The sequence below is a fragment of the Neophocaena asiaeorientalis genome, unplaced genomic scaffold, assembly GCF_003031525.2.
Source record: "Neophocaena asiaeorientalis asiaeorientalis breed wild unplaced genomic scaffold, Neophocaena_asiaeorientalis_V1.1 scaffold653, whole genome shotgun sequence".
Taxonomy (NCBI): Eukaryota; Metazoa; Chordata; class Mammalia; order Artiodactyla; family Phocoenidae; genus Neophocaena; species Neophocaena asiaeorientalis.
In genome coordinates this window covers 557,163-579,889 of record NW_020174928.1, presented here as the reverse complement: position 1 = coordinate 579,889, position 22,727 = coordinate 557,163, and the positions used below count along the sequence as shown (strand labels likewise).

The following is a 22,727-nucleotide window of genomic DNA, read 5'->3' as shown; positions in this document are numbered from 1 at the left end:
TTCGATCCCTGGTCTAGGAAGATCGCACATGCCACAGAGCAACTAAGCCCGTGCACCACAACTACTGAAGCCCTTGCACCTAGAGCCCATGCTCCACAACAAGAGAAGCCACTGCAATGAGAAGTCTGCGCACTGCGACGAAGAGTGGCCCCTGCTCACTGCAACTAGAGAAAGCCTGCCCACAGCAATGAAAACCCAAGCAGTCAAAAATAAATAAATAAATGAATTTATTTTTAAAAACCCCAACTGTGTGGACATGTGTATATCCACCAATAATTCATTAGAATAAATTCCCTATTCATTATTAAAATTACTATATATCCAAGTGGATTCTCTTCCAATGGGAATTAGCAGGAATTCTGTTATATTAATGCACATGTCGATACTCACCTTTAGCTCTTTAGTATGTTGATCAACAATCTGTTGAACATTGAGATTTGCCTCTTTCTGAGAAGTCGTGGAAATAATACGTTCTTCAGCTGCTGCTGTCATTTCTGCCCGAAGTTCCAAAAGTGCCCGACTAAGGGCCTAAAAGTTACAACATACGTAATATTTTTTAAAAATTGGTATTTCATATAAGCAATACAAAATATACATAAGCTTTATTACTTTAAACTGTTTTCCTAAAATACCATGTGTTTAATCAAACAGAATTCACAAACTAACAACCCAACTTTTTCAAATGAATTTCCTTTAGTAAGTGAATTCAATTCTCTCCAAATTGAGTGTGAATTCAAAATCTTGATAATAATAATTGTGAGAACCCAGCATCGAATCAAGCAATCTGTACTACAAAACCCAGGCATGTTTTGTTTTCAAACTTCCAAGTTGAAATATTTATTTAAATTACTCACTTAGTACATACTTCCATGTGAAATTAATTGAATGTAAGTAGACAAGGAAAGTTACAAGATTAGAAGACTTAAAATTTGCCAATAAATTTCATGAGCTAGCACAGAAAAACAGCAGCACCTTCTAAAACAGTTAAGTGTATAAAATGAGATAAATAAAAAAACTAATAAATCTGTTAATCCACTGACCAACTCCTTTTCATAACACTATCTCTGCGTCTCCTTCTTCAACCTTTCCTCCTCTTATCCTAACTCCCTCTTAATCCCCAGAGTTACTTAAAATTTTTCAATTATTCAAATTGTTCAAAATAGCCTCAGTAACATACAATCCTAATAGGAAAGGAGAGAAAATAAATAATGTAATGAAGATTTCCCTTTATTTCCTACAGCTAACCCACAAATCAGGTTGAAAACATAAAAAGATAAATTAGACTATATCTGAACTTAAAAACAACACCTATCTATAAAGCTATTTAAAAGAATTATAAAGACCCAACCCTGTTCAAGATAAGGCTTATACTTTTTATTACGAGAGAGATACATGCTATCATCTTCTACAAATCTTTTGTAAAAGCAATCTACCACATGTTTTTCTTAAATATTGATAATTTTCTATTGTTACTTACTTTTTGTTGTTTCTCTTTCAAGGCTAATTGGCTCTTCAGCCTTTCTACTAGATTCCTCATTGTAGTTGTTGGAGCTCTTGAATTTGCTTCTTTTTGAGCCTGAAGTTCAGATTTTAAACTCTGCGACTCTTTTTGTGACTGGGCCAGAAGACACCTCAAATCCTCTACTTGTGCTTTTATTTGTTTCACTTCATCTGCATGATTTTCTTGGAGCCTAATATAAAGCAAACATATGTACTTAATAGAGTAGTTGCTGCAATTAACAACTTGATTGACACAAATTTTACAAAGAACAAATGTTTGGTCCTCAGCATCCTTAAAATCTAAGGTTTGATCCAAATCCAAAAGATGAACAATTCTTTATTCTACTTAACTACTCTTAAACTTAACATAAAATAGAGTTTTTTCTTCCAGTTTCTACTATTTTTTGCAGCAATTGCATCAAGTAATTTGTGGCTCTAGATGAAATAATATAGAGAATGAACAAAATAACACTTTAAATATTATGGTTCCTGCGAGATGTGACTGCTTCCTTTGTATCAGGGATTTCTCAACCATGGCACTATTGACATTTCTGACTAGATAATTCTTTATTGGGGTGGGGGTTACTGTCCTATGCATTTTATTTTATTTTATTTTATGTTATTTTATTTTATTTTATTTTATTTTTTGCGGTACACGGGCCTCTCACTGTTGTGGCCTCTCCCGTTGTGGAGCACAGGCTCTGGACGCGCAGGCTCAGCAGCCATGGCTCACGGGCCCAGCCGCTCCGCGGCATGTGGGATCTTCACGGACTGGGGTATGAACCCGTGTCCCCTGCATCGGCAGGTGGACTCTCAACCACTGCGCCACCAGGGAAGCCCTGTCCTATGCATTTTAAAACATATTTAGCAGCATTCCTTGCTTCTACCAACCAGATGCCAGTAGTACCTCCTAGTTGTTCATCAAAAATGTCTACAGGCAATAATAAATGTCCCTGGAGCGGGGAGAGGAGAGCAAAATTACTTCCGCTTGAGAACCACTGCCCTATAACAACATGTTACAAAGACAAAATATAAACCTTCACAGAAATCACATGTATTATGGTTCTAAAGTCACTAGTATTGTATCTATAACTCTATAGCTGTATACTATATAGAAGTAGATACTATCAAAAGACTTAGTTAATTCAATTAATCCTACTGCCCAGTCAGTATTAATTACCCTTATAAACTGAATTATATCCAGTTCACTGTGCTTATATAGACACTGCATTAATAAGGTCACCAATATGGAGATTCAAATGATTAAACTTTGATCAGTGAGAGGAAGGTCTGTTAAACCACGAACAGGTATTAAACACTCTGAGACTTGTTGCTTACAGCAAAAACTTAAGTCACTTTAAATAATCATCAAAGTGTAAAAATACAAGGTTTCACTAAAAAAATGACAAAGAACTATAATTTCTTAAGACACATTAAAATATGTATGCCAATGTGCACACAGAGAATAGAAGTATAATTTTAGGCTAAAATGACATGGTAAGGTACAAAACAACAACTTCAAGTATTTCATGTGGCAAAAAATTATATATACAAGGTAATGTCAAAAAAATGATTATTTTCTACATCCAGGAATTAGATTCAAAATGCAAGAAATTAAAAAAAACATTAAAAAAATGCAAGAAATTTTATGCTCTAAAATATGACAGAAACTTACTATATCAAAAATAGCATCTCATGTATAAAATTTAACAGAATGGGGAAAATCAGATTGAAAATATACCATATGCTATTGCTAATTCTCTTTTCTCTTAGAGAATAACTTATTTAAAGTAGCAGCTTCTTAAGCACAAATAGTGTTAGTTTTGTCAGAAGCATCTTGGATAAATGAAAAAAAGAAGCAAAGGTTCTAATAAGGGCTTCAGAGATGGAATGGAATTATAAGTCAAGTAGTTAGCTTTCTTATTTTTTTCAGATACGAAACTGAGCCTCAGAGAGATAGTTCTACAATGATTACAAAATACCTAAATATAAACCTATTTTAGTTTTAAAATACACATTCTGATAAATGGTTGAACAATGTTTAGAATCTCTAATATAGAGAATGCTGTGAGCCCTCTACCGTCACTGTGGTTAATAAAAAAGATTGGTTAATTTTTCATTCAACAAATATTTGAGCCTTTAATGTATGCCAGAAACTGTTATAGGTATGTAAATAGAAGTTTTATATTTATATGTTACTTTACAATTTTCAAATTACTTCCACATACATCATCATTTGGCCTTTATATAACCACCTTGAAAGAGCCAGGGTAAGCACTGTCATTTCACTTTTTAGATAATAAAATGGAAATTTAAAAAGGTTAAAGATGAGATTCTATATAAGAATCTGAGTTGGCTCTTGAGTCAGACTGACTAGATTCAAATCGTGGCTTTCCCATCTTCTCCTAGGCATGTAACTGAGGCTTCCTATAGCCTAGTTTCCTAACTGCAAAATGGAGTGAATATGCTATGTCACAAGTAGTATAAAATGAGATAATATATTCAACATTTTTAGAACAGTGCATGACATAACAAATGCTTACATTTATCTTTATTATATCATTATTCCCATTTGCCAATATCTACATTTCTAAGACTTACCGTAATTTGATATTTTCAAACTCTTTGACTTTTAATTCAGTGACTTCTCTTTGTCTCTCTAAATCCTGAGATACATTTTTTAGTTTGATCACAAGTGAGGAGAGAGAGTCATCTTGTTCTGCTACTCTCTGTTCCATCTCAGCCAAATGAATAAAATGCTTGTTGGTAGGAACTGGAGTAGGAGACTGTTTTATTAAATCCTATGAAATATGGTTGGTTATATTAGCCATGAGCAGGTACAATGCAATGCCATACTTACTCCATAATTTTAACTTGGTTCCTTAAATGATCAAAATATAATATCAAATCTAAAATGTAATGATTTAATAGGTAATGAAGGCTTAAAGAAGATAGGAAATATGGATCTTATTCTTTGTATTCCCAGTATATGGCAAAGTGCCTACATGTAGTGGGGGATCAATAAATAAATGTTGACTGAATTAATGAGTTAAGGCTTGAGGAAGCTAAGGTTTGCTTAAGGTCATTTCACACATATAGAACACAGTGATCAAAAGAGGCAAGAATGAACTGAATTCAGAACATGGAAAGCAGTTAGACACAGGTAAACTTAATGTGCAGATTTGAAAAGAAAGATTGAGGTCAGATCATGGAAGGCTTTGAGTACGTGGCTAAGAAACATAAACATGATTTTGTAGGCAGCAGTAAGCTACTAACAAATGTCGGTTTAGGGAAAAAAATGATTACAGCTGTGTCTTCAGAAGATTATTCTGGCAAAAAAAAAAAAAAGGTAGGATGGCTTCTAGTCCAAAAAAAAGGGAGAGCTAAATTTTCAATTGCATGGTCTCAAAAATCAATAAAGAATAGAACAAAGTTCTTAGAATCTTACCCAAGTTGTTTCTTTGAATTTACTGAGTGAACTATCAGCCTGTAGTTCTAATTTATGATGAAGAATATGAAGTTCCTCTTCATGTTTCTTAACAATTTCTCTTTGTTCCTGTTTTACAAGAAATCAAAACTATATCTTATATTATGATTCAAATAAATTCACATTCTAAAGGTCTTAAATATTTTCTTATCTTTACCTTCTAAAATCCTTATGAGATAGGGAAGGAACAACATCTGCATATATTTATTTATACCTGTATTTCCCCTAGCACATGTTCAAACTGACAAGCCCAGCCTTAGAGCATAATTTATTGTTAATATTAGAATAATATGTATCCATCAGCTTTTAACTTGTTTCTAGCAAATTTTTAAATGTCAGATTTTTTTTCCCCTCCAAGTTCTAGCAAATTTGATTTCCACTGATACCTGTGTGACAGATTTCATTCTAACTTACTGCCTCAGTCTTTACCTATTAACTCAAATGATATTTTTCAAAAATCACATGGTTTCACCCTGAAAGCCTAATTTAGCAATTTAGTCGGTCCATAACACAACTGCCAGTTTTACTGACAGATCTGTAATCCAATCACGTGAAAGTAACAATACCTGAATAGAATCATTTGAAAACAAGAAATGAAATACCACTTCAGGGCAGAACAGTATTTGGCATTTGTCTAAAAAACATCATAATAAATAAAAGAGCATAACATAATATAATAAAATACCTCTCTGGCTTTTTCTAGAAGATGTTGATACTTCTTTAACACTTCCTCCTTTTGATTTAACCTTGCTTGCATGTTTGCAATGGTCTGATGAGCAAGTTTCAATGCGTGATGAGATTTTGGTTCCACCTCTTTTCTTCCTAGCTCAGCTATAAGCTTTTCTCGTTCTGCAGTGGCAGGCAATCGAAGCCTCAGTTCATTAATTACTTTGTCTCTTGACAAAATATTTTCCTCTGCTAACCGTAAAGCAGATTCTTTTTTTTTTAGCTTCTGCAATGATCAAATCATAAAAAAATACATTTTTCTTTTAAAAATGCTTCATCTGAATTTTAGTCAGATTAGCTATAAGCAAGGAAAGGAGTTTCATTTTATTTTTCACATCATACTTATAATAGCCAAATGATACTTAATAAGGTTAATCGACTATTTCTATGTGACAGCAGTTATCTACATGTATATTTTACTTATTTGTAGATTATCACATGTGTTAGAAATTTCACTGTTATGATGAAAATGAAATTTACTTACAGTACTTTATTTAGGTCTTATAGATTTAGAACTAGAAATGTGTGGTGGTGATAGATTTAGAAAGAAAATGTAATAAACCATTCCTTTTATTTTGGTCCACTGACTATTAAAGCACTAGAAGAGTAACCTATAAAGTCAACAAAGTATAAAAATTGGAATTTTAGTGGCCTGAGTCAATGGGTCACTATTATAAAATCTGCAGCTTATCAAAACAAAACAGAAGAAAGTGTGTTCTCCTCAACAGAATTGATAGGGTTTTTTTTTTTTTTTTTTTGCGGTACGCGGGCCTCTCACTGCTGTGGCCTCTCCCGTTGCGGAGCACAGGCTCCGGACGCGCAGGCTCAGCGGCCATGGCTCACGGGCCCAGCCGCTCCGCGGCATGTGGGATCTTCCCGTACCGGAGCACGAACCCGCGTCCCCTGCATCGGCAGGCGGACTCTCAACCACTGCGCCACCAGGGAAGCCCTCCTCAACAGAATTAAGGCAGATATTTAAAATCTAGTACACTCAGCGGCAATACACATAAACAACAAATTTACAATTACAGAAGACAATCTAAGCTTCCTCAGTTGGTTTAGAAGTGCACAATTTAAAAAATTATTTTAAATGTATTTACAGTTAATATGATTTTCATTTTAGTTGACATCTAAACATACTCAGTTTATACTATTTTCTGTAGAATTTAATAAAGAAGACAGATCTAATCATCTATTAACCAAATTTAAGACTTAGATTAAACTAAGAAATAATTTCTAATTTACATTCAAATCCTTTAACTATCTACAAAAAGGAATAAACTGAAAATTGATTCAGAGTATAAAACATGCACTTCAAAATAAAACATAAAAATAAACAAGGATGAAAACAGTTCTTGATCATAGAGAGGAAAGAAATACATTGCTCATAAAGCTACCGGCAAATGCTCTTTTTGTTTCCTTTCACGCTAGCAACTGAAGAACATGCCCAAAAGTGGCAAATAATGATTAAAAGGAGAGTAATTTCAAATTAGCCATATCTGCTGTTCTTTATCAGCTACTAGAAACATTATAGGAGAATAAAAAAGGAGAACAGAATAAGCAACAGATTCATCATTTTACACTTCATCCTCATTTAAAAATATTACTTAGAAAATGCCACAAGCATACCTAATAATGCACTAATCAAAATGCAAATTCTTCTAATTACCTCTTCTAGTGATTTGCACGTTGCCTGTGTTTCTAGGATTATTCGAATATTCTCCTTAATTTTTCTTAGAGCAATCTCAAGTTGATTTGGAAGGGGCAAACTAGGGTCTGGCATTGATCCTGTAGCCTCTTCAAACTATTGAGAAATAGAATTTTTTTAAAAAAGCAGTTGCAGCATTGAGAAGAACAATATTAATTTTTACAACTGTATGACATGACATGGTTAAACTCCACTTACAGTTGAAACATAAAAAGATACCATCAATTAAAATTCCATCCGACCTCAGAAAATATTTCTATTTGTTAACATTATAGGCCGTGCTACAGAGTAGCAAACAAGACTAATCATTCATACCTTTTGTGCTGCACTTAGTATTTCATTTTGCTGACGGTCAAAAACATCTAGTTGACGTTCTAGCTCAACTTCTCTCTGATCCCAGGCCATTTGTCTTTCTTCGTGAAACTGAAAAAGACAGTTTGGGTCAGACACACACAGAGATACTCACCAGGAATTTTTACACACATTTTTCTTATTTAATCCTCACAACAACCCTTTGAGGTCACTATTATTTTCATTTTATGGAAAAAGGAAGTAAATTCAGAGATGAAGTGATTTGCCTAAGATCACAGAGACAGGCAGATATGGAGTCAGGATTTCAATCCATCCATATACCCATCCATCCATTCATCCAAAACATGTTTAATGACACATTCTGTGTGGCAAGCACTATTCAAGACAATGAGAACACAGCAGTGAACAAAACCAAGTACCTTTCACTACAGAACTTATACACTACTGAGGGGGAGACAGTCAATAAACAAGTAAGTATGTAATATGTCAGAGCGTGATGAGTGCTATGGAGTAAAATGAAACTAGGTAATCCCTATTCAGGGAATCCTGATGATAAGATTTACTGTTGTAGACCGAGTGGCTAGTGAAGGCCTCACTGATAAGGTAAGACATTTGAGCAAAGACCAGAAGGCAATGAAAGCATTATCAATACTGTTATCTGGGGTAAGAACAATCTAAGCAGAAGGAACAACAGCATTTCTGAAGCAAGCAAGCATGTGCTTAGTGAATATCATCTGCCTCCAAAGCCTTTGTGCTTTATTCTACACCAAGCTGCCTTCTCCTATTCCATCAGTGAGAGCCAGTAGAAACTTGTAACCATGAAAAGTCAAATAACTAATATTGAAATAAAAATTAACTTACCAAATAAGTTTGCTTATGAATTATTCCTTTTAAGACTATTAATGCAACTAAATAAATATGTATTTTTAGAATAGTTTAAAAAATAAGGAACAGAATATTTTATAACAATAATAATGGGAGCTACACTCAATTAGGAAAATAATGTAGTCACCCATGCAATGTTGTTATGTTAAAAATCTTAGCAACAAATACGAAAGTAAATATAAAATGAAACCTTATTCTGCTGCACAATATCTTCCTCCAGACTACTGATTGTATGCTCATATTCAGAAATTATATTATTCAAATATTTTATTTCTTCTTTATCTTTGACTAATTCTCGACTGAGTTTAAGCTCTTGAAGACGGAGTTCTTCTATCTTCGTATGCCAAATGATTACCTGAAGATTTACAAATTATACATACAAATGTAAATACTATATAAACAAATATTTCTCCACTGATCTTAATGATTTTAATTCAAATTAATGGACATTCTATAACAAAATAAGATATAAAATTATCCTTGGTTGTTCCACAAGGAAAAGTTTATTTAGAATTTCCAGACTTTTCTAATATGTGGGATCTTAACATAAAACATTTTTCAAATGATGTTGGAATGGATATCACTAACATTCACTTTCATTTATTCATTTACTTTCACATATTTACTGGGTCCTTAGTGTATGTATGTAATTGCAACATTCATTTTACTTTCGTAAATAAAAATCCTAAATGTTTCTAGCCTAGAGAATAAAATTTAATTTCAAAATAATTACTTTTCGTTTAATTCCTTCCAAATGAGGGCAAAAACAAATTTATATTAAAAAATAAATGTGGGCCTACTACTTGTAAATAATTTTAAACATAATAATTATGAAGAGTAGAATTCAACTAACCACTATAATGTTTAAGAATAATTATAATTAGTATTTAATTAATATATAAACTTTCCTAGAGTGTTTAAAATTCTTTGATATTATACAATCTAAGCATTTCTATTGAAACCATGGCTTAGAGGAGTCTCATTTTATTTATAAAAAGATATCCAAATAGCCCAAACTCCTAATTTATAAAACCTGAATTAATAAATTATACATGGAATTTTGTTCATATATTAAGCATTATTCACATAGGCACATATTAACTCTAAGTTATTACATAACTCTTTTGAAAATACTGAACTTAAAATCAATGTTTTACCTTTTGGGCTCCCCTGGCATCCTTTAAAGTGCTTATTAACTCTTCCAGCCCCTTTAACTTTAATTCCATCTCCAGTGTTCTGTTCTTCATATTTCTATGTTCTTGTTGAGAATTTTTCATTTCTTGCATTATCTTCAGTTTGTCGTTTTGTAACTGAATCATTGTTTTAGAGAACGTTTCCTGCTGTGCCAAGGGTAAAGCTCCACTAAATTGCCGTCGTAGAGACTGAATTGTTTGGCGCAGATGTGTTGCTCTGTTTCTCCCCTCCAAACGGGCAGAATAGAGAGCTTGTTCTTTTTCATCAAGTTTCTGCTCTAAGCGCAAATTATGGGCCTCCATCTTCTGCAGCTTAGACGTAACCGACTCCAACTTACCAAGAGCGGTAGCCTCACTAACTTGAAGAGAGACAACGTGTTGGTGCAGCTTGGCAATTAGTGCCTTTTCATCAGACTGTGCCTAATATAAAAAATATATGTTTGTAGGAAGTTTCAAGTTTTCCCAATGAAACTTATCATGGTTTTAAAATCACAATTTACTAAATAAAATTTAAAACAGGGTGCTACATGAGATCCTACAAAAATCTAACCTTGTTTTAATTGCAAAAGTGTAGAAACCTAGAATCAAACTTATTTAAAATCTAAATCTGGCATCTAACAGTTGGAATATTACTGTTTTTTTGAAAACTTCCATATATTAATAACAGTACTGATAATAATACTAATGCAGACAATGTGGGGTTTTTTAATCCTAAAAAAACTTATAATGTGAGAATATGTAAAAAACTATATATAAATACAAGAGAAAATATTGTTATGAAAGACATGTTTCTCCTCACTGTCTGGACTTTGATCAGCAGCCAGCACAATGCATCTGTAAGCATTTAAATGCTTTTCTGTGTTATGAATGGCATTTCAAATTAACGAGTTTTTCTAATCAACTTACAACTAACAAAAATAGGAGCCTCTATCTGATATATCCTCTGATTAAAACTACAAAATCATCCCAATATCTAATGTAAATTTAGGAAAAAGAAAAGAATCTATATAGAAGAGTTAATACTGCACATACCTGATAGTCTAACAGCTGCATTCTGATGGACTCTACTTCCTTTTCCCTGGACTGTTGTTGTGCATTCAAAATTTCAACTTGCCTTTTGGCAATGTCAGAAATCTCTTTTAGTCTAGGAAGTGATAAGATACTTCAGATACAACTGGGTACATTTTCTAAGTAAATAAATATTAAAATTTCAAATTTCTAGACCCTTGGAAAAGCCATTAGTTTGCAGCATCTCTTCTTTGTATGAAATACTAAAGTTTCCTGAACTGTTTCATGAAACATAATTCCATGAGGAGTTAACAAATGTTCTGTAAAAAATACTCCATTCCCAACATTCCTCTCCCTTGAAGACTCATATACATATCATATCAAATGCTCTGAGAAGTTCTAGAGCAAAAAATTATTTCAACCTGTACATTTTTTGCATTTTCCAAATGTATATGGTCAAAGAACTCCTCTCTCACACTTTTTTTCATGAGATGCTTATTATCATGGTTTGGTATAGACGGAATAAGGTATTAAGTAGGCTTACTTGATAAACTGTACAGTTAAGAATACAGAAATTTAAAATTGCCAGGTTCCCTAGATCAATTAATGTATGTTTTGATTCGCTTTAATTTGCTAGTTACCAGAAATGTGAAAAAGAGATTACACAATTACTACAATTGCAAAAAAAGGGTGGAGCTTGATGGTCAGTTATTAAATTTCCTATATGACTATTTTGATAAGATTAAACAGGTAAAATAAAATGCATTTTACTTTGGGCTGGAATAACTTTAGTTCAGCGTAACAGATAAGTCAGGTTTCCTCATATTGATTAGAAGCTCTTACCGCCAGTTATGTAAGTTTTCACCAATTAAAATATAACAAAATGAGTAATTATAAATTAGTTTACTTCAAAAGATGAAGTACATGAGGTGAAAGGAAGAATAAAAAATGGGGTCATTCATAGTGAAAAGGGCTGGGAACAACTGATATTCCCAAAAGGACTATCAAGACTCTAAAACAGTGGCTATAACTTTATGGGTAAGCCATAAACCCTTTTTACTAATTATCTGTGCTAGACAGATCAACTCAGGGATCCTCATACTTTTCTAATGAAGTAACACATAATTACAAAAGAGTGATTAGACAGCATCTACCTGGTATACACAGTATTTCCTCCTTACATATATTGACACTTTGAATTCTAAGAGAATAAACTGTTTCCTTATGTAAAATGAAAACAACACTGTTATCAGGGTTATTAAGTGTAATTAGATGAGTCAGTATATGTTTATGTTTAATAGATGTAAACTGAATCAAAATCTGTATTTTATTTCTATTTTTACAGCAACCTTATAAGTATTATTACTCCCTTAATAAATTAAGTTTAAACAAATTAAATGGCCACAACCCTTCCCTCCAAAAAAATATTAGTATGTGGAAAAACTAGATCTCAGAGAGTCTTGATTTCAAGTTCAGTGTTTCCTGTAATACTATTCCTGGGCTCGGAAAAATGTAAATCTTGAGAAGTTATTTCCTCTTCAATATTATTACTTATGCTAGTTAAAAATCAATCTTGTTAATATTGTTTAACCCTGTTCTAATAAAAAGAAACCAGTAACAATTGCCACTACGGATACTACCCCTTTACCACTGTAATTAGAGTTCATAAACACAAATTAGAGTAGACACAGCTAATCAAATGACTAAAAACTCCACATGAACTTACTTTGATACTTCAACTTTTAGTTCCATTTCACTCTTCTCTAATTCTAGAATATGTTGCCTATCAGCGTCACTTACTGTCTTGCTCACACTATCAGCTAATTCATCTCTTAACATCTGTTCCACTTTCTGCGCTTCCAAATTGATTTTGGTAAGCTGAGAAAAAGTAACAAAAACCGTTCAGAAACGTTAGTTTTTGGCGACATTTTCCTTTTATTATACCTTTCAGCACACTGCAGTCCTCTTTACTTTGCATTAGTCCAGATACTGCATTGGGTGTGAAGTATTAAGAATAGATTGATGAAGATAAGGGGAGAAAAAGCCAGGAACAAATTATGAAAACTCTAGTTGTATGTCAACCCACCCGAAGTCATTTATATTAATCAACTCACAATCTAATAAGATATGAATCTCTGATATTCTTAATTTACTTGAAATGCCATATGCTCATTATATTTTACTTCAACTATATCATCTATAAATAAATCTAAATAGTTAATAAAATCTTATTAATATATAATGACATTTAAAATAAACAAAATAACATGAATGATTTGAGAAATACACATTCTCAAGGTAAAGGAATATTATGAGTGCTACTTCATCATAAATTATTGAATATTTGCAAACTATATTATTACCAGCCAATTTAGTAATTTTGACCATATCAAGTCTAAAACTTCCTATTAGAATGAAGTCCCTGAAAGGAGAGATTACTGTCTATTTTATTTCATGCTATAACTCCAGTTCCCATACAGCATCTGGCATGTACTAGGCACTCAGAAATAATAACTGTTAAATGAAGGGATGGTAGTGGAAGGCAATTCCATTATTAAGCAAATAACATCTTTTTGCACATTAAATCTAATAATGTAATGCTGGTGAGAAATAAAAACTCAATCACAAAAATACCTGCTTTCTTTTTAAACATTTCAGATTTAAAAATATATTATTTACCCATTACATGAAACACAAGCACTATATTAATATGCTACTTCTGAGTTACAAACAAACCTCTTCCAATAATACAATGGCTACCATGACTAATTTTTTTACTCTCTAACTGCATGAAAAAAATTATAATATCAAACCTCAGCAAATTTGGTTTCCAATTCAAAATTACGTTCCTCCACTTGCTTCAATGAAGTCTTCACATGTTCATACATTTTTTGAGAATGTTCAGCCCGCTGCCTTTCATTTAATTCCTTCATCTCCAGCATAGTGATTTTTTTTGAAATAGAAACAATCTCACTATTGGTTATTGATTTCTTTGCCTTATCCATGTTAGATTCATTTCCTAAATGCAACAATACTTTGGTAAATCTCACACTGTTCTTATCTAAAGCTTATCCCAGATATTTTAGACATTGTATGTAAGGAGGCAATATTGTTCTGCAGAAAACACATGAGCCTTTTGAATTATGACAGACCTGGACTCTAGAGTCTCAGCTCTGTTACTTCTTATCCGTATGCTGCCTATCCTAATCTCTCTGGGATTTACATGTTTTGTCAATCAAATGATAACACAAATTATTCTTCATAGGATTACAGGCATACCTTGTTTCATTGTGCTTTGCTTTATGGAGCTTCGCAAATACTGCATTTCTTTGGTTTTGTTTGTTTTTAAATTGAAGGTCTGTGGCAAACAACCCTGAGTCGAGCAAGTCTGTCGGTGCCATGTTTCCAACAGCATTTGCTCACTTCATGTCTCTGTGTCACACTGGTAATCCTCACAATATTTCAAACTTTTTTATTATATTTGTTATGGTATCTATGATCAGCACTTTTTAGCAATAAAGTATTTCAAAATTAAGGTATGTACATTTTTTTTTAGACATAATACTGTTGCACACTAATAGACTATAGTATAGTGTAAACATAGCTTTTATAGGTACTGGGAGACCAAAAAATTCCTGTGACTCATTTATTGCAATATTTGTTTTGTTGTGCCAATCTGGAGCCAAACGTGCAATATGTCCAAGGTATGCCTGAACTGAAATAACAATGTAAAAGATGTAGTGTAGGAGGTGTCACATGCAGACAGTCAAAAAAGGGCAAATAAATATATTTTGTTAACTGAAAGGAGATAAACTGTATTAAGAGGCAATACAGTGAAGCAACACGACTTTGTGAATACAAGTGCAATGACTCAGAGTAAAAAAGTAAAATCTGAAGCCATGTGATTTAGGGATTTCGCCAAGTATCTTCTTTAACCCTGACTTTTTTCTGGCCTTTGTATACATCTAATATCAAATATTTTACTTTAAATTATTTTATCAGTTATTATACCCTTATCTCATGTATGCAGTTGTATAGCTTATCTTTGGACACAGAAATTTGTGGTTAAATGAAAAGAGAACGAAAGCCCCCTCATTGACCATGAAAAGGCATCACGTAGGAATATCATTAGTTAGTCACCTTTTAAGAAGAGAAAACTAATACTTTTGCTTTGCATAACACACATGCTCCAGGAAAAAAAATTTGGTAGTTTTATTTTTTTTAGAGAGTCAATTAACCATATGTTCAGGGAAGCCAATTATTTTAAGGAACTAATAAGCAGTGATTTACTCTGTAAACAGTCGTAACACCAATAATGCCACCTCCTATCTTTCTAGCTTCACAAGCTTGAGTTTTATAACTGAGTTTGCTCAAAGAAATATATGTATTTTTGAAACTAAACTGTTTTGGTGTCTGTCTCAGCTTTAAGAAGTGCTTCATTTTGTTCTGTATGTGTCTTTAAATAGTATATGATTTTAGAGTAGCTGCTGCAAGCAGTGATCAAATAGCTAACAGTAATGTTACTGAAAGAAGCTAAAAGTGTTAGGAAACCATTATGGTACAGAGATTCATTCAGGCAACCCTAAGCACCATGAAGAAAAGAAAAAAAAATTGCAGTAAATACAGATATACTAGGAACATAAAAACTCTTCTCCACTCTCTTTAGTGCTAAACTTTGATAATGAAAAGAGGCACATCACAGGGGCTGCAATAGACACTAGTCTACTCTATATTCCTTTTGTTTGGAGTGTCCTAGAGAGAGGGTAACAGTCCAACACCAATCAATTCCTGCATGGAAAAAGCTAAAAAAGTGACACTTTTAAACAAAGATATAAGGGCACCAGGAAATAAAAGCTTTTAAACTTCAGTGATGTATTGTGGAGTTCCAGAATTTGGAGCGAAGCTTCTCATGTCTCTGTTCAGAATTGAGGGGTTGACATTCGAACCTCGGCTTTGGAAGACAGGCAATGGTGAGGTCATTCCAAGGTAAGGAAACACCTTAAACAAAGGTATTTAAACCACCTCAGAGCTGCCTCTCCACAGGACCTTGCTGGAGGCTGTACTTCTTCTCTGGCTTGTCACAGAGCACTACAGGATGCATTCAGTGTGCTTTTCTGGCAGCCCAGTTAACCTTTATTTTTCCTCTATAAGATTTGGACCCTGGAGCCAAACCAGGGAGCTAGCAAGAATAAGGCATGCTTTTAAAATTATAGCCATGTGCAGCTGTACAACAACAGTACTACCACTAGCAGCTGTGTTATTTATAGAGAGAAAATTTCAGAACTAAGCTGAGTAATGTAGTGGATAAATATTTGTGAAAATTTTTATTTTTTACTTATTTTTTCTGAGAGGGATTGAAACTGTAAGCCTCATCTGATGGAAGATATGAATAATTCACCTATGTATGTTTGAGGTTGACAGACTTGTAAAATCTTTAAAAAAAATAAAGCTAGACTTTATATTAAAAAAAAAAAACTTCAGTGCTATAAAGCCATGTATTGGAGAGATTAAGGTATTTGAAAATTAAGGAATGTCTATAGGGAATTCAGCACTTATTAAAGAAACACAGGATAGAATGAACAAAGAACTTACTAAAACTGTATATAATATCCTTTTCTATATCTTAGTTAAAATGGTATCTTCTTTTGTGTAAGAGCTACATGGAAGTCAATTCACTGTTAATCTCTTAATGAATTAAAAAGTACATTTCTAAGAGTAGCTTATTTTAGACTTCCCAGTGTTAAGCCTCTCTAAGCTACATGTCTCAGTTACCAATTTAATAGTAACAGAAACTTTGAATAGCATTAGCACTCTAAGGTCTAGAAAACAAATTAAAACATTTTATCCAAAGGGGCAAATTTATTTGAAAATTATAAAGCATAATGCTAGTGAGATAAAATTATTTAAATGTTGTGAACTAGGATAACCATTTGAAAAACTAACATGGAAAATCCTAGCAGAGGCCACAAAGATTTTAATACCCTTTAAGACAATATCTCTGTTAGATGTAAATGAAGACGTTCACTGCAGCACTATAAGCAATAGCAAAAACTGGAAAAGCTAGTGATTTAATCACCCAAACACAGTAACTTACTGCATGAATATTTTTAAGTATGATGAATAAAAAATGAAATATTTTGATATCTACTAAATATAGCATATAATGTTTATTATAATTTAAAGTATATAAAATATATAAGCATGTATAAGGTCATACAAAAAAATGATACAGTAGTGGAACTATGAGCAGTATAAATTCTCAAATTTTTCTGATGTTCTAGGTGATCTTTTAATTTAAAAATATAAAATGATATATTCCTAATATAACTTTATACAGTGAAAAAACTCATAATACTATCATTAAAATACAGGTATTTCAAAATTATCATCAGTCTTAATTGTTAAATGGTTCAGTATAGCTAATGCTCAGTCATACATTTTTAACATATATGATTTCATTAGAAACAAATCCAATTTAATAACTAAAAACCTAACTTTGGTAAAGGTTAGTACAAGATATTATTCATCAACTGCCTGTTAAATTAAACTGTTAGGCAGAGAGTGAATTTTTATCAAAATACTTCCGTTTTATCTGGTATAGAAAGGCACTTTAAATGAAAAATATTCACTATCAGACCTTAATCATTTTATATTATGAGTCATAATACTTACCTAATTTAGTTTCTTGTTCCCAGGCTTGTTCAATAGTGTGAAGTTTTTCCTTGGTAATCTCCAGTTCCTTACTTACAGACTCCATTTGTTCTTTTAGGGATGCATTTTCACACTGAATAAAATAGAAACATCACTGAGCAACTACATTGTAATTCAGATTAATACCACAGATGTGACACTGTCTGAACTTTATATAATAATCTCCTAAAGCTCACAATCTAGTTTTTTTTTTAACGAATGTAGAAGTTGCTCTGCATGTAATACAGATAGACATACACATAACATATATGTTGTATACACACACATATATTATTTTAAAATAATCATCAAAACCTTGTATATCCGATATGTGGCCCTAAACTCCTGAGTATTAGCTTCTGCCATGTTCACTTTGGCCAACGTGGAACACTGAAGAGTCTCACAATCTTCATAAACCAGTGCTTACTTCCCTCATTCATACCAAGGGTTACTAAGCATCCATAGCATGCCATCGGTGACAGGTACTGTATGTTCATGATGAAAAGAAACAGACAAACTTCTGGCCTTCATAGGCCTCACCATTTGGTGTCTGTGGATATATGTGTGGTAGGAGTTGGGGAGAGTGTGGAATGCAGCAGAATGTGAACAGATAATCAAAGAAAAAAATTCACTAAACAGGTCAAGATCTAGAAAGAAACAGAGTACAAAACCAAAGAATAATAAAAAGTAGCATATCCAGATAGAGTGCTTAAAGAAAGTATTAACCACTGAAGAGGTAGTATTTAAGCTGAAACTGATGGTAAGAGAAGGAGCCAATCTTGACAAGAAACCAGCCATGGAAAGAACTGATATACTACTGGTAAACCCAGATGCTCCAAAGCAGGAAAGAGTCTGGAGTATTAGAGGACTTGAACACAGTGAGCAACAATCAGAGTGAAGAGGAATAAAAAAAAAAAGTTGGAGAGATAATAGGGGGCCATACCAGGCAAGGCATGGTATGTCAAGACAAGTAACTGGAATTTAACTTAATGTATAACAGGAAATCATTTAAAGATTTAAAGGAAGAACTTTTAACAAACCATTCTGAATAAAATGTGGAGAATCAATAAAGGGGTAAATAGAGAAATGAGAAATTAGTCAGGAAGATACTGTAAAGTCCAGATGAGAGATGACACTGGTTTAGATTACAGTTATAGCAGGGAAGATGGAGAAAAGAGGACACATAAGAATTAATTACATTTGGGTGGAAAATAATAAAGGAAAGGAATGACTAGAGAATAATTCTAAGAGATCTGCCTTAACTAAATGAGTAGATAATAGTGGCATACACTGAAACAGAAACAACTATGACAGAAATAGACATCAGGAATTAAATTTGGACACGTTAAATTAGAGATCCCCTTGAAACATGAGTTGTTAAGTAGGTAATTCCATACAGAAGAAAAGAGTTCTGAGAAGTCAAGCTGGAAACATAAAATGTAGGAGTTGGCACATAAGTATAATATTTTAAGCTAATTTATTCTTCATTTTAACAAATAGAATGTCTACTACGTGCCAGGTATTCTAAGCACTAGACTGCAATGGTAAACAAATTCCATCCTAAAACTTGTATTTTAATGGAGCAATCTGAAAATAAGCCAATATATAACATACTGTCAGGTAATAACCGTTATGAAGAAAAATAAAACAGGGTAATGAAATTTTTTTTTTAATAAATTTATTTATTTATTTTTGGCTAGGTTGGATCCTCGTTGCTGCATACAGGCTTTCTCTAGTTGCGATGAGCGGAGGCTACTCTTCGTTGCGGTCCACGGGCTTACTCATTGTGGTGACTTCTCTTGTTGCAGAGCACCGGCTCTAGGCGCACGGGCTTCAATAGTTGTGGCGCACGGGCTTAGCTGCTCCACAGCACGTGGGATCTTCCTGGACCAGAGCTCGAACCCGTGTCCCCTGCATTAGCAGGTGGATTCTTAACCACTGCGCCACCAGGGAAGTCCCGAGATTGTTTTTTTTTAAAGGGCGATGTTATAATGAAAAGGAAGATAAGGGAATAAAACATGACTCTCTGGTAACATGCACAATTACAGCTCAGTTCCTAGGTACTGTAAATTCGTAGGAGAAAAACAAAAAAGGGCTTAAGGTGTTTTAAATATCTTGCTACCCTTTTTGCTTCTCTTACTTCCAGACTCTTTCAAAGGATAACTGTGGCCTTGCTCCATATCCCATTTCCATACTCCTGCCCTGGTACTGCACCCTCATTTATTACCACTCTTACCTCTAATATTCAATCATTCTCTCCCTTTTAGCTCTAAATTTTCTTTTCCTCTCCTCTCAAACTTCATTGGTCTCCTTATCAAACAAAATTTTTTTGAAAAAACACAGCAAATCCTCTTCTTAATTTTACCTTAGTCCATATCTATTTCTCTTGTCTGCTATTATCAAAATTTCCATTTTTTAAATTGCCTTATCACCCATTCGGTTTTTGTATTTCTTTACCACCCACTCTGTTTTTCATCTTTTAAAATTTGATTTTCATCACCTTTATTCAATCCCTGAAGTTAACATCTATTAGCTCTAACTCTGTGCCAAACAGCAGGTACCAAACCCACAAAAATGAACTAAGTAGAGTTTCTGATTATCAAGAGGCTTATATTCCTGTAGGAGAGGCACACATATAAACACATATAATATGATGTGATATAAATAGCAGAACTAGGTACAAAATATAGAAATAACAGAGAGGGTGAGTTTTTTCTATAAAGAAGGATGCAACAGGAAAAGAGGTAGTGTCTGAAAAACGTTTTGAAACATGAATAGAAATTCACTGAGCAGAAAAACTGGGAGAGGAGGAAGGGCTTTCTAACCAAAGAAAACTGCATGTACAGAAGAACATACGAAACACTGTGGTGGAGAAAACTGGTAGTTCACTTTCTAAAACATTAATTGTGAAACTCCTTAGAATGTCACAGTAGATGACATGAGTTACGTGCGGGCTAATCACAAAAGTCACTTATTTTTTAAGTGACTGGCAACTTTTGAGAGGTTTTAAGCAAGGGAAGGACATGGTCAGATGCAGGTTTAGAATGATCACTTTGGTGGCAGCAAGGAGGATACAACACTGGAGGTAATGGTATGGGTAATGGTTACCACAGTGAAGGTAATAAAGAATAAAACTAAGACATTGCCAACAGAGAGGGACATATGTTCAGAATTATAACTGAGATACAGGAAGTAAAGGAGAGAAAAGGATACAATACAGAGACAAAATTTTTTAAGGTTTCAGTAGAGATGAAAAATATTATCTGGGAAAATAAGTTTTAAAAGTTAAAAATTACTCATTGATATGCTACCTGCAGGAGATTTCTTATCTATGATTGTCTAATGATAGAGAAGAGAAGACAACAGACATGAAAGATGGGAAAAAATAAATTTTTATCACACTTAAATATTTAGAATTTTCCATAAAAATTAACATAATCATCTCTCTTCAAAAATAATAAAAAGTAAACTGACCATGATTATTTCTAGTTAATATTAATAAATAATGACTCAGATAACTTTGTAGGAGTCATTGAAAGCTATTCAGAATGTTTTCTTGAACGTGTCCCCCTAAGCAAGTGAGAACTTTTGAGCCAAAAGAATTATATCTCCTTCCATTCCAATGAGAGGATCATAAAAGAGAATGAACCAAAAGACATAAGCCTTTATTTTTCATAAAGATAAACAAAATCAGGAGCTTGTTTTGCCTGCTGTAAAAGGTACGAAGGTCGAGTGGCTACAAGACAATTACAAAGGGTCTGGGCCACATTCATAGACTCCTTTAATTAAACTAATGATACTCCATCCTATTCTTCTCTCTCTACAGTAAGAAAGGATAGGGATTTGCAGAACTCATCCAAGGTCCAGGAAGAACCATGGATATCTCATCTACTCTCTGCTACATCCACCCCAAAGAGCCATGGACCATGAGGGAATAATTTACACTGGGATCAGGGCAAGAGAAAGGAATGGGTACTTAATAATGTTTCCTCTTCTGACTACATTATCCTATCCGTTCCATGTTCTTTTTTCTTTTTTAAGTACCTGATGGAAAGAGATTTCATTCAGCTAAATCACACAAGTGGGCTAAGGAAGATAACCTGGAAGAAGTCATCCAGAAGTCATTTTGCACCTATAGATAAGATATCACCAAAGAAGAATGGCTAAAATCACAAGGTTTAAGGATCACACATACTTACCTCTAGGTGTTCCAAGTTATTTGTTCTTTGAACAAGCATATTATCTTTTTGCAAGATGTCTCTGTACTTAGCAGTCAGTTCATTGTATTGTTTATTGGCCAATGCTAGTTCAGACAGAGAGACACTATTATCTATAACTTTTTGGAGTGCTGCAATCTTGAAAACAGCCATTTCCTATGTAAATAAAGATACACTGGATTAAGGTGGTGTATTTTTTTCTGGTAAAGGCACTAGCCACTTATGAGGATAAGATAATACAGCTAAAAGCAAAACAGATTTTAGAATAATTTAAAAAATTAGATTTCTCAAGTAAGAATTGCATATATTGCATATATTACAATATATTACAATAACTATTAAATACTTTCATACAAGAAATAATATTTGGAAATTTTAAATCATAATAAAAATAAAGTGAATCTTTTTATAACTCCTGTCATAGTTAAATGAAATTCAGTTAATTTGAGAAATGCGTAATATACAGCAGCAAAAAAACATATCACTTAGAATATATCTTTGGATGGCTTTTCTAAATTTCATAAGATTAAAAAAAGACTTGTCTTTTAAATGGCAAATTTTGCATCATCACAGGTAACATTTCCAACTTTGCTATTTCTGCTTATTTATAATTAATAACAAGCTAGCTTTATAATAAAAGAAAACTTTTTGTTCACAGGAAAGAAACATTATTTAGGGGAAAAAAACTTCTCTGCATCAGAGCTATCTGTAACAAATAATATCAAAGGCTTTAAATTACTTGGTTCATCTTCAACTCTTTAGCTACAGAGCTATAAGAGTCACTATTCAAAGACACTGTATTAACACCAAAAAGAAATGGCTGAACATAAAACCAAATTTATGAAGTGAGGAAGATAAAGAATTTATGAGTTCCCTGGAGGACTCATAAATTGGTTAGGACTCAGTGCTTTCACTGGGTTCAATCCCCGGTCGGGGAACTACGATCCCGCAAACTGTGCGGCTTGGCCAAAAAATTTTAAAAATAAAAAAATTAAAAAAAA

The 22,727-nt window shown here is 33.2% G+C and overlaps 1 protein-coding gene across 1 annotated transcript in view; it reads right to left on the bottom strand.

Annotated features, from left to right (window-relative positions):
- The window catches only part of CEP290 (centrosomal protein 290), a 99,514-nt gene that overhangs the window by 29,127 nt on the left and 47,660 nt on the right, over positions 1-22,727 (bottom strand). Inside the window, exons 26-39 of the mRNA XM_024761377.1 lie at positions 21,709-21,882; positions 17,492-17,603; positions 13,633-13,838; positions 12,546-12,697; positions 10,844-10,955; positions 9,776-10,231; positions 8,809-8,973; positions 7,737-7,844; positions 7,383-7,517; positions 5,673-5,939; positions 4,949-5,056; positions 4,102-4,301; positions 1,478-1,691; positions 391-528 (exon numbers count right to left, since the gene is read on the bottom strand). Of these exons, the coding sequence (XP_024617145.1) occupies positions 391-528; positions 1,478-1,691; positions 4,102-4,301; positions 4,949-5,056; positions 5,673-5,939; positions 7,383-7,517; positions 7,737-7,844; positions 8,809-8,973; positions 9,776-10,231; positions 10,844-10,955; positions 12,546-12,697; positions 13,633-13,838; positions 17,492-17,603; positions 21,709-21,882 (2,547 nt within the window). The remainder of the gene's footprint in view (positions 1-390; positions 529-1,477; positions 1,692-4,101; positions 4,302-4,948; positions 5,057-5,672; positions 5,940-7,382; positions 7,518-7,736; positions 7,845-8,808; positions 8,974-9,775; positions 10,232-10,843; positions 10,956-12,545; positions 12,698-13,632; positions 13,839-17,491; positions 17,604-21,708; positions 21,883-22,727) is intronic.